The 13,230-nt window shown below is 42.5% G+C and overlaps 1 protein-coding gene across 8 annotated transcripts in view; it reads right to left on the reverse strand.

The window, feature by feature from the left end:
- Window positions 1–13,230, reverse strand: part of CADPS (calcium dependent secretion activator) — a 448,325-nt gene that overhangs the window by 310,243 nt on the left and 124,852 nt on the right. For all 8 annotated transcript variants that reach the window (XM_044300692.1, XM_044300700.1, XM_044300697.1 and 5 more), the window contains exon 2: window positions 7,823–7,936. In XM_044300692.1, coding sequence (XP_044156627.1) covers window positions 7,823–7,936 — 114 coding nt within the window. The remainder of the gene's footprint in view (window positions 1–7,822; window positions 7,937–13,230) is intronic.

The following is a 13,230-nucleotide window of genomic DNA, read 5'->3' on the forward strand; positions in this document are numbered from 1 at the left end:
TGTGTGAGTATATGGAGCAAGAAACTCTGGGAACGCGGGATCACCCATAATGCCATGCATGCAGCCAATCAGCAGCCAGCCAGCCCTGTGATGTCACAGCCCTATAAATAGCCTCAGCCATCTTTGATTTAGCCATTTTCCAGTGTACTTAGTGCAGGGAGAGACATCAGCAGGCACTAGAGACAGTGCTAGGAAAGACTTTAAAACTTTTATTTTGCAGTATAGAAGTTCAGGGAAAGAATAGGAAGGAATCATTCCACAGCATTTATGTAGAACAGGGTTAAGTAGGGGTGTTTACAGCCTGGGTAATAGGGAGCAATCCTATTACACCTTGCTGCACTGACTGGGGATCCAAAATGCCATTATACAGCTCTGTAATTCCAGCAAAACTGTTCTTGCTATTGGGGTGCAAGTACTGTTTGATACAGCCATTGACAGGGTTTATTACAAGGAAATATTTCTACGTCTTATTTGCCCTTGTGTGGCGCAGTTATATGTTCTAAAGCATTTTTTGGCTTGTATTAGTGGGGAAAAAATGGCTTATTAGCCATTGTGTGGTGAAGTGAGAAAATTACAGCCCTTTTTGGAGTGTATTAGTGGCAAAAAAATATATATTTGCAGTTCAGCGGTGCAGTTATATGTTCTAAAACCCTTTTTGGCGTGTACTAGTGGCAAAAAAATTATATTATTTGCCATTCAGTGGTGCAGTTATATGTTCTAAAGCACTTTTTGGCGTGTATTATTGGCAAAAAATATATATTATTTGCTGTTCAGCGGTGCAGTTATATTGTCATGCCCCGCTCTGACTATGTGCGGAGGTCGTCCAGAATAGCAGCACGAGTTTAGTGTTTTGTTTTGGAGCCGTGCTGGATCCGCCTCTCATCAGGTGCACTGGGTGGGGTCATTAGTTTAAATAGCACTCCATCCCAGTGCTCTGAGCGGATTATAGGAATCACTTTGGTCTTGGAAGCTAGGAAGGAAGGTTGTCTGTTCCAGCTCAGAAAGATAAGTGTGGTTTCATGTTTTGTTGTTTGCTGTCTTGGTTGTTTTGTGTCATCTCTCCCATCCAGGTTCTGTGCGAGCAGGCTGCTCCTATTTCCCCTCTTCACCATAAGAAAAAAGTATTTGCCGTTTTGTGGTGAAGTGAGAAAATTACAGCCTTTTTTAGCGTGTATTACTAAAAAATATATTTTTTTTTGCCGTTCAGCGGTGCAGTTATATGTTCTAAAGCCCTTTTTAGCGTGTATTAGTGGCACAAAAAAAAGTATTTGCTGTTGTGTGGTGAAGTGAGAAAATTGCAGCCCTTTTTTGCGTATTTTTGTGGCGTTCAGCATTGTAGTTTTATGTTCTAAAGCCCTTTTTGGTGTGTATCAGTGGCAAAAAATATATATTTTCCGTTCAGCGGTGCAGTTATATGTTCTAAAGCCCTTTTTGGCATGTATTAATGGGAAAAAAAAGGGCTTATTAGCCATTGTGTGGTGAAGTGAGAAAATTACAGACTTTTTTTGGGTGTTTTAATTTCCTTTTTATTTATTTATTTACTCTAACAGTATGTCAGACAGAGCATTGCCAGTGCACAGGGGAGTGGCAGAGGCCTAAATGTTTCTGGCGCAGGCACAGGTCGCAGCAAAGTAAGGGGGCGTGGCAGCAGGAGTTGCAGCGAGAGGCCTGAGCTCCCGGTGTCATCTAGTGCTCATGTCTTGACCATCAACCCAGCGGTTCTTAAATGGTTGACTTGGTCATCCACTTCGTCCCAAGTGACATCAGACACCCCCAGCCAAGAGTCGGTGGGTTCGTCAGACACAACCCTTAGTTGGCATGGTTCGAGAGCAAGCCCTGTGCCCTCACCTGTCCTCAACCTGCTTCTGTCCTTTTCTGTTCCCTCAGCCAGAGAAGTATTATATGCTGTGGGCTCAGCTCCACTATACAGCGAGTACGAGCTACTAGAGGACTGTCAGCAGCTACTGGCCAGCCAAGATGTAGAGGAGACATCTGCCGCGTCCTCTGGTAGGCAGACAAGTAGCGAAGAGGAGAGTGGCGTGGGAGCTGGTTTTGCGAGCGGTTAGACTCCTGACCCAGAGATCGTTGAGGAGGACATTAGTGCAGACAGTAATTGATGATGATGATGTAGCTGATCGCACTTGGGAGCCAGGTGAATTAGAGGCTTTATCATCATCAGGAGAAGAGGGTGGAAGCTTGCCCGTGAGGCAGTGGCAGAGCCAGCAAGTCGCTAGCGGGCCGGGAGTCAGCAGGGTGGCAGCAGTGGGAGGTTGGGAGCCAAACGTTCCCGGGGTAGACCACCGGCTTCACAGGAAGCCTACCTGCCTGGAAAGTAGTGGTGAAGGGGTTCACGGAAGCAGCGGCGGTAGCAGTCAGTCACTGCGGAGTGTTGGGGGTAAAATCACCTACTCAGCAGTGTGGCCGTTTTTTGTTAATCCACCGGAGGAGGTGAACATGGCCATTTGTAGATTCTGTGGGCAGAAGGTGAAGTGTAGCCAGGGTGCAAATGTTGGTCCCACGCCCTGCTTCAACATATGCAGCGTCACCATAAATTGGCCTGGGAGAACCGTGGCTCCGATGTGGTGGTCCAGCCTGCAGCAGCAACTGCTGCATTACCCAGTGGCACGCACCTGATTTCAGACAGTCAAGGCTCCACCACTTCAGCCGAGCTAGGGAGCTGTCTCTCCTTCCCATCATCTGCTGGTCCTGATGCTCCTGCTCCTCCTCCTACTCCTCATTAGTCATTCTGTCAGCAAACGATCACCGAAGCGATTGCCAAGAGACAACAGTATGTGTGCACTCATCCAATGGTGCAGAAGCTGAATGTGTTCCTGGCCAAGTTGCTGGTGCTGCAGTCCCTCCCTTTCTAAGTGGTGGACTCTGCACCTTTTAGAGAACTGATGGCTTGTGCCGAGCCGAGGTGGAGAGTCCCAAGCCGTAATTTCTTTGTCAAAAAGGCAGTACCAGCCCTGCACACGTATGTAGAACAGAAGGTGGGCCAGTCCTTGAGCCTGTCGGTGTCTGCCAAAGTGAACGGCAGCGCTAACGTGTGGAGTTGTAACTACGGTCAGGGACAATACATTGTCCTTTACAGCCCACTGCGTGAATGTGGTTCCTGCACAGCCACACCACCAACTTGGCCAGGTGACGCCGCTTCCACCTCCACGTTCTCTCACACCGTTGGTCCTGCGACAATGTCTGCCTCTGCCTCCCCATCCTCCGTGTCCTCAGCCTCCACTGCAGGGACAATTCACAGTGCACCCCTTGCCTGCCTGTAGAAACGGCCCTGTGCATAGACTCCCTATGCAAGGTACTGCAAGGCACAGTGTTTAATGAGATTCGCTGTGAATAACTTCAGATCAAACCAAATTTTTTCACAAAATTCTGTGAACCGGCTGAATCAAATTTGTGAGAAATTCGCTCATCTCTAGTTCCTATGACATATCAAAAGTTGACTGAAAGCACAGAGCACACTTTAGTAAGGGCATCCTTCTAAACAGCTCCTTTAGTTGCCAAAATAAAGCAAGTGCTCTGAGAAAATGACATGCCTCATTGACCATTAAAGCTCCAAGTTTGAAGGATGAGAAAGACCCATGTGGTAGCTTTTTTCCTAGCCTTCAAATTTGAAAAAAGGGATTGGAATACTCTAAGCAAAACTTCTAATTCCACATTTATTCATGCCATATACAACTACCTTTATACTCTATACAGAATCTATGCATAATGATTGTGTAAATGTGAAAGCATCTCCGAAAGCTTCTCCATTGGGGTGATAGACCCAGGTATGGTCTTTAGTTTACATCTGGTCTCAAAAACTTCAAATTACAGCTCAAACCCTCTGCATTTACATGTAGCACATGGCCAATCAAATGCTGTTTGGTTGTACAACCAATTTGGGCTTTTGGTATACAACATGAAGGCTATCCTTCTTAACCTCTATACTGTAGATAGATAACAATTAATGTTCCTTGTAACTATCCCCCATTTTTAAAAGTTTCCTCTGGATGTTCTTACTCCTAAAACTGCTTATTAAAAAGTACTGTATAGTATAATATAACAGCGACGCAATTCTACTATGAGAATAAAGTAAAACTCTTGATGCTCTAAGCCAAAACTCCTCAATGTAAGGGCTCATTTAGATTGTTTCGTACCCGTTCCCCATTTTTGCAGAACGGTGCGGACCCATTCATTTCAATGGGGCAGCAAAAGATGCTGTCCGCATCAGTTGTTCTTTTCCGCGGCCCCGCAAAAAATATAGAGCATATCCTATTCTTGTCTGCAGTTGCATATAGGCATTTTCTATGAGAGTGACTGCCATGTCAAATTGCGGAATGCACAGGGGCCGGTATCCGTGTTTTGTGAATCCGCAATTTGCAGAAAGCAAAACACATACGGTCGTGTGAATGTAGCCTACTACTGAAAAATGATAATTTGGAGGAAATATCTATTTCAAGGCATCAGATCGGTATGATACTAACAAGTACGGACTCTCTCTCTCTGGTGAAACCCTGTTTGTCCATGTATTACATGGGGGTATTTTTATTTAAACACTGCCATGTAATGCTGCATTTCCCCTGTAGTGGCCGCTGGTCTGCCAGGAGTCTGCCACGATCAGTTGATCGCCATGACAGCTCTTACACTGAACAAAAATATAAACGCAACACTTTCGGTTTTGTTCCCATTTTGCATGAGCTGAACTCAAAGATCTGAAACATTTTCTACATACACAAAAGACCCATTACTCTCAAATATTGTTCACAGATCTGTCTAAATCTGTGTTAGTGAGAACTTCTCATCTATCCCACCTCACAGGTGCGGCATATCAAGGTGCTGATTAGACAGCATGAATATTGCACAGGTGTGTCTTAGACTGCCCACAATAAACGGCCACTCTGAAATGTGCAGTTTGATCACACAGCACAAATGTTTCAGATCTTTGAGTTCAGTTTATGCATAATGGGAGCAAAACCAAAAGTGTTGGGTATATAATTTTGTTCAGTGTATAAAGGGAACCTGTCACCGGGATTTTGGGTATAGAGCTGAGGACATGGGTTGCTAGATGGTCGCTAGCATATCCGCAATCCTCAATCCCCATAGCTCTGTGTGCTTTTATTGTGTAAAAAAAACGATTTGATACATATGCAAATTAACCTGAGATGAGTCCTGTCCCTGAGATAAGTCAAATCGTTTTTTTTTTACACAATAAAAGCACACAGAGCTATGGGGACTGGGTATTGCGGATGTGCTAGCGGCCATCTAGCAACCCATGTCCTCAGCTCTATACACAAAATACCGGTGAAAGGTTCCATTTAAAAAAAATTTTTATTTTTTTTGGTGAGGACACAACTCCTATAATAGAAATTTCTAAAAAGACAGATAAAACAAAGGTATTCAGACGCTTTCTTTTTGTACTATTTGGTAATGCCAATACAGGTGAGTGCATTTCACAGATGGCTTCCTCACTGTTTTTACTAGAATTGCGCTTCCGAAGATCCACGGGTTTCTATGTATCTCGCTAAGTATTCACAGCACAGTCTGATGAGTATAAAAGGATGCTCTAGTGAGGTGGAACAGCAGGAGCAAGAAAACATAAAACATCTAAGAACAGTTTCCTAGCAATGCTGTGACCATCAGTCGCTACTACAACATGCAGATAACCTTTACATGTACAATACCCGCTCTATTATTTATGCTGGAGCAGATGAATCCCAATGACTTGTTAACAAGCCGAAAACGGGCAATGACACAGAAATGGATATTTTTTTTTTCAAGTACTGAGGTCTATGCAAACATTTTATAATTACAGAAATCAGTATTAGAAACCGTAGGTTGGGGAATTGCTTAATTAGCAGTCCTCTAATATTCAGATAGTATTGAGGTAGACAGTGCATTCAACTGCATTTCATCAATTAGTAAAACATCAGAGCAAATCTGAGATAAAGCAATACGATGCATACGACCCCCTGAGAGAGCTGGGTATTGGGTCTGAGTCCTATGGCGACTGCAGACAGGGATCTTTATGACTGTAGATAATGATTTTGGACTTGACGTAACTTTAAAGGCTATATGGATTTTTTTTCAATTGGTCTATATTAAAAATATTCAGCTGTTTCTGAGATGCAATGGTTAAAAAAAATCAGTTTGCAAGCTGTCACAGTCTTTTTTCTTTAAATCCTGTCATCTGACTGCTCATGTGTAGCTCTTATCTCTGATCACCTCACCTCATAAAAAATAATTATGGCTAAATTCTGATAACAAATGAACAAAAGTATGGCTCACATTAGTATTTATGTTCTCTGATCTCGTGGTCTCATAAACACTTATGTAAGCCATATTTTTGTTTGTTTGATAAGAATTGAGCCATAATTATTTTTTATGAGGTGAGGAAATCAGAGATAAGTGCTACACATGAGCCATCAGGCGACAAGATTCAAAGAAAACAGATAGTGACAGCTTGCAAACAGACTGATTTTTTTTACCCTTGTATCTCAGAAATGACTTAATGTTTTTTTTATCAAGAGCAAGTGAAAAAAAATTATCTTTAGCCCAAAATGAGTAAAACGCAATCATTAAAAAATGCCCCAAACATGTCCATAGCCTTTAAAATTTGCCATATACCCTAAGAAATTCATGAACTTTAGATTCCTAATTAAGAAGGGTATGTCATCATTTTTGCTGTTTTTGTGCTTTTTATGCTCTCATTGGTTACTGTTTCGCTTTGTGGAGACCAGCGGTAGATATAGGGATTCTTAGTTACAATGCATTCTGGGAAAAGGTACACAGGAAGCACCGTCTGTAAGATTCTCTAGCACTATTGGCAGTTTCCACAAGAAAAAACAGTAACCCCTAAGATCTAAAGACACCCAGCCAGCACCTTGCTCTGAACTGACGAGGGGCATAAACCTCAAAAGCTATCTACAGATGGGTGTTCCGTCTTGATCACTAAGGTGGGTGGAAATCACTAAGATATGCCATCAAAGTCTGAAAAGTGCAGTTCCCATCTCTGATACTTTCACCTATCCCCAGAAAGGGCCCTCGAAAGTGAAGGAGAGCGCACCGCACATGCGAGGCGTGCTCTCCATTAATTTCTATGGAAGTTCCTAAAACAGGAGAGCGAGTGTAGTCAGATACTTTTGGAAGTACCATAGAAATTAATCTAAATTGCATTGTGCACTTCTATGGGACTGCTGGAGATGCCAGTGCTCGGCTATTTTCGACAGTCCAATAGAAATGAATGGAGGGTGGCCGCACATGTGTACGACTGTTCTTCGCTCATTTCGGGTGGTCCCATTCTGGAAATAGGAGCAGTTCCCAGAAGTAGAACCTGCACCTGTCTGACATTGTTGGCATATCCTAGTGATGTGCCATCAATGTCTATGAAGAGACAACGCCCTTAATTTCCTAATCACTTTTCAAAGCCCTAAATTTGGTTAGACATTGGCTTACAGAATAGCCAGCTTTAGGAGACACTAGACAGTTTTGTTCCTTCCGGAGAATAGCTAATTGGCATGCTATTTCTATCTAACTATCCATATAAAACAAGTGAATAATTCCAGTTTTCTCATGATCCACTGGTGCACAGATAACAGGAGGACATTTGCTGTTGTCTGCAGCTCACTTTTCATCTTTGCTGTGTAGAGTGTGACAGGGTCAGCAGAGTCATCTCATTAGTATCAGATGATGGGGCATCAGTGTCACTTAATTATCATTTTAGGGTGGAAAAGTTCATGACAGATAGCAGCTCTATTGTGTTCTTGGAGTCTGGAAGCCTAGAACTGTAGTAAAAATAAATTGCAATAAACAAAACCGCTCAGTGCCGTACCTCGTAGTAACTCTGCACAGCATTCATGAACGCTTCATCCGCCACAATCTGAGTTTCTCCATTAAAGAAGGCCTGGAAGCGATCCTTTACTGTCTGAAGCTGCTGTTTACTGATCTGTGAAAGACATGAGATATAGAGAGTCATTATAAAGACCCGAATTAACAAGATGTTTACAGATAGGACTAATACTGTATGTGTATACTGATGTAGCATGAACAACAATGCTTGCATTAACATACAGTCATAGAAAAACAATTATATTGTTTTACATATCAGGACAATGAAAACACATCTAGCATTTTTTATGCAATAAATATGAATCCATAATTGCATATTTTAGATACGTCCCCGTTAATTTTTTGAAAACTTTTTTTTCCTCTCAGAAACGGTGCCACCTTTGTTCATAGGTTGTGTCTAGTTTTGCAATTCAGCCAATTTCAAGTGGAAAAAGCTGAAATACAATACCAGACATTTCCGATGAACAGGAATCTCTAAAAAAATAAGAAAACCCATCTGAGACTCAGATAACAACTTCTTTGCTGCAAAGGTAGAACAATATGGCCAAAATTCTGAGATAGTCCCCATTCCCCACGTACAGGGTTTTGCTGAAGATCAAATTTTTGCATTACATATGCAACCAGGAAGGCAGTGATATATAATAGGTGAGTCCTTACAAAGATTAGGAGTCATAAAACTTCCTTGAATTACACTAACTGTATGAAATATCTGTAAGTGTCGTGTGCAGAATCTCCATTGTATCCTTTGAGATAGTTTCAAGCTGCTTTCCACTGCCTGTTGCATATGAAAGCCGATAGGGAGAAACCTATCACAATCAGGAGACAGGGGAGAATGGCTGAAGCTGCGTCACAAGAAATTATGCAGTGTGGATTAGCAAACTTAAAGAAGCACTCCCACAAAAATGTTCATTCTCTGGCCCATTAGAAAGGTACATGATGGAAACTGTAGTGAAAGTAATCTTCTTACCAGTGACTGTATTTGTGAGTTATAGCCTCCCTTCTGATTCCTAGCTGTGTCATGTGACCAACACTCTCTCTCCTCTACACAGTATAGGACGTCATTTACTTCTCTATTCATTGCTATGAGACTGACATTGAGATCCCCATAGGAATACATAAGAACCCAGCTTCCTGTCCACACATAAGATGCCTTGATATTTGGAGAGTCACATGACACAGCTGAGGATCAGAAGGGAGGTTATAATTCATAAATACAGTCACTGGTAGGAAAATGACCTTCACTACAATTTACCTCATGTACTGTGCCTTTCTAACAGGTAAGAGAATAAAATCTTTTGTGGGAGTACTACTTTAACCACTTCACATCCGCCTATGGGTGGATGTTTATCTCTGAATGGACGTTCTGGAACGCCCATTCAGAGATGGCAGCTGCATGCTAATCGTGCAGCTGCCGAGCGGGGGATCTGCTGTCAGTGACAGCAGGGCAACCCAGAGAGAAGGCAGTGACAGTTCCCAGGTCAACGAGCGCTGTGTATACAGATCAGGAAGTGCTATGTCCCGGCCAGGCCCGGTGGTCATGTAATAAGGCTCTGTAACCTCTGTCTCTGGCAATGTTGGATGCATTAGGGGGGATCATATCAGAGGGGAAGAAGGAATCAAGATGACAGACAACCCATAAATGGCACAAATCATCTAGAAGAGATATATACAAGAGCCTCTATGTCAGGCATGCTCAACCTGCGGCCCTCCAGCTGTTGCAAAACTACATCTCCCAGCATGCCTCTCAACAGCCTACAGCTATCAGCCTACAGCAGGGCATGGTGGGAGTTGTAGTTTTACAACAGCTGGAGGGCCACAGGTTGAGCATTCCTGCTCTATGTTATAAATCAGGGTTCAACAACCCTCAGCACTGCAGCTGTTGTGAAACTACGACTCCTATTCCCTTCTATGTGAGTTCCAAGAAGAGCTGAGCAGCTAGAGCGCCAGAGGTTGCTGTGCTGTGTGTTTAAAGGAAACATTGCTTATATGCAGCTCAGACTCAATATTGCAGGGCCGGCTCTGTTCCAAAGAAGCTGTCAGTCACTGCCTTAGACCAGGTTACAAGAAAGTGACATTAATTCATTAGGCATTAATTACCGGGGTGGAAGGCGCAGAGTAAGTGACATATCCACTTTAAACTGTTTTGTTCTTTTTTCTCCATTTAGCATTTAGATGACAAAATTCTTAAAAAATTTCCCGCATAAAGTATTCATGAGTTTTGCGAGCGCCTGCATTCAGAACATTTTGTTTATGTAGATTATCTCTCTTTATTTACAGCACCTGGTACTTTTCTTTCATGAAACATAAGATCAGTGACCGCAGAAAGGAATGTAAAGCAGGTTCTCAGCCGCTGAACCGCGCAATTTTGCATTCAAGACACAAAAACCCGACAACCCTGCAATCCAGTTCTAAATAAGCATTCATTACTTTTACTTAGACGATCCATAAATACAGAAAATATGAATCTGAAATGTTCCGGTTTGTGTGGACTAAAATGAGAATTTCAAGGAAAAAACATTGCAGAAGTTATATTCTCCTACAAGTAAACATGACAGGCAATGCCCCCCCCCCCCCCCCCCCATAATTACAAAGATCCTACGTAGAGATGAGCAAAGTTTCGAAAATTTCCCATCTGAGATAAAAAAAAATATTAGGGCTTTCAGAGGTTAATTGGCGAAAAAAATAATACCCACCTTATCCATTTGAGCGCGAAGATGCTGCTTGATTGAAGGTCCCACACGAAATCTTGCGTGGCACGTGTCGACGTAATGCCTTGCAGTCAGCCAGCTCATTATAGGTCACCGCGCACAAGATTTCGAGTGGAATCTTTAATCAAGATGGCCACCGCGGTCTCTTCACTCTCAAACGGATGAGATGAGTATGTTTTTTTGTTTACGCCATTTAAGGGAAAATTGATTCGTTACCATGAAGCACGAGGAAATTCAGCTTCACAGTGAATTGAATTTTCCCTGAAATTTGGCTCAAAGTCCACTTCGGATACTTTGATTTGCTCAACACTAATCCTATCTTGCAGTGCTCCACTTCCTATGCAGACCTGTGTGTCTCCAGGGTAACAGACTACAAACAAACCATGTGTAGTCTGACCCCGCTGTTATGCTTTAGTCTTCTATTTCCTTATTCTTCTTGCTAACCAAGAGGGAGCAGAAGAGGGGTCAGAATGAGGATCAGACCAGACCGCACATAATAGCTCTGCAAACAATCTGTATACACATAATAGGATATTTATAATCCACTGCATAGCTTTTTTTTTTTTTTATTATTATTATTTATTTTAGATGCATTTGAACAATAAAAAAGCAGGATATAGCCTTTACAATCTTAACAAGTTTTCCCCATGAATGTTTTATTTTATTTTATTAACTAGGTATTACTTTTATTACCTCTTCTTTGCTGCCATTGCAGCGTCCCACTCAGGACACGTGGGAACTGCAAAATTACTGTAAAACGGCATTATCATATTACATGTCATTTTGTATTACAACCCCTGTTCCCTGTTCATAGGCTGGTCTGGTGTAATTTATGCATCCCACCACTAGATGGGGATAGCACTTAGGTCATATAAATACTTAGGTCAGGCCTAGTGAGAGAGATGAGATGAGAGAGGGTGTGGAGAAAGGTGAGGAGATGAGAGGAGCAGAGTCAGTTGTTAAGCTGAGGCTACACACCAGGGAATAGTGGGTGAAGCCAGCTGCAGAAATGAGGTAGAGCCAAGGTATGAGGCGCAGGAGAACGTTTTCCTTCTGTGATCCTCTTAGTTCCTACATTGTACAACCAGAGGATAGCGTTTTCGTCCCTGGAAGAAGACCAAGCTAAAGAGAGACCTCGGTGATAACAGCCATTACTTAAGGCTTAATGGGCACCTTTGCACATGGTGGAGGACAATCTAGCTACAGGCAGCCTCACCATACGTTGAGGAATACAGACTAGCTACCTGTTCAAGGGCTTGGAAGAAACAGAAGTAATAGGACTAAGCATACCAATAAGCATTACAGGCAACCTCACCAAATTACTCTGGTTTACTAGGGACCTGAAGCAAAGTTACCTAACAGAAATACTTATACAGAACCACAAGCTAAGTCTAAACCCAGCCAAACCTATTACCAGTGGATCAACAGAATTCTTCTAAATTGTAAAGGACTGTATTCTGTCTGGATGTATATGCCGCAACTGGAACCAGCATCAGTAAAAGTTGTGAGTTGTATCCTACCACTGTCTACTTCATTCTTACAATTGGTTGTACCACCATTAATGGTACTGGCGTCATGACAAATAACACCAAGCACCCTAAACACCACTGCCATCAAGGGTACCTCGACCTCCATCTTGGCTGATGCTTCCCTATCACAGAGCTTGCCCCGGAGGATTGCGTGCTGTCTTCCTCAACACTGTGCTGCCGGCCCAGGGAGGCTGCTAACGGTGAGTAAACCAACGAACTGTATTGTTATTTGGCCCCTCATCGGCCCACCGTGCTCCTCACGTGTTGCCCCTGCGGTTCTGGCTGGCTGCACCATCATGGTTCCAAACCAGCTCTGATTGGCATAAATGAGTCGTACTTACAGACGGATTGCTAGATATTTGCTTCTGTAAAAACATTTCTTGGGGTTGTCAAACAGCACGTGCCTAAATACCAATAGGGGTGGGAGGAGTGATCTGCTGAAGAACACATCAGCCTCAGGCTGGCCATACGCATTGGATGCACATTGGCCAAGTCCAATCTCTTCAGAACCGGCTGACCATCTAAAGTGCATGGGGGGGGGGGCTCCTAACTCTACCCAGATAATCAATGGAGAAGTGCAGATGGAGAGCAGAGTCTTTATGGTACACCACCTTTAAGTGACAAAAGCCTTAACCCTTTGAGGACCGACCAATGTTTTTAATTGCCTGTATCATCTGATTAAGAACTTAAAATACTTATTTATTTATTTTGTTTGAGTCAAAATATTAGTTCTTATCAACAAATGGATCTAGCTTTATTTATTGTTCAAATACATTCTTAATGGGAAAAATATATAAATATTTTTATATTGATGAGGGTAATTTTATATCCTCAAAGGGTTAAAGGGATTATTCCATGATTGATGTAAAAATCATACATCATATAGTACATGACAATTCCTTCCTAACAAAGCTACCTAGACCTAGAGCTCTCCCAGGGGGTGTGTCCTTTCTGTCACACCTCTCTCCCTGTTACTGTCACAGTTTCCAACAATAGATACGGCTGGTGGAGGTTGAAGGATGGAACTGAGCATGTGCGTCCGTGGACAAAGAAATAAGGAAAAGAACAACAGGTGGCGCTATACATATATATTTTTTTAATTAATCAGTGGCTATACTACATTTTTTTATTACATGCAAATACAAAAGTATTCA

The sequence above is a fragment of the Bufo gargarizans genome, chromosome 7 (assembly GCF_014858855.1).
Source record: "Bufo gargarizans isolate SCDJY-AF-19 chromosome 7, ASM1485885v1, whole genome shotgun sequence".
NCBI classification, from domain to species: Eukaryota; Metazoa; Chordata; class Amphibia; order Anura; family Bufonidae; genus Bufo; species Bufo gargarizans.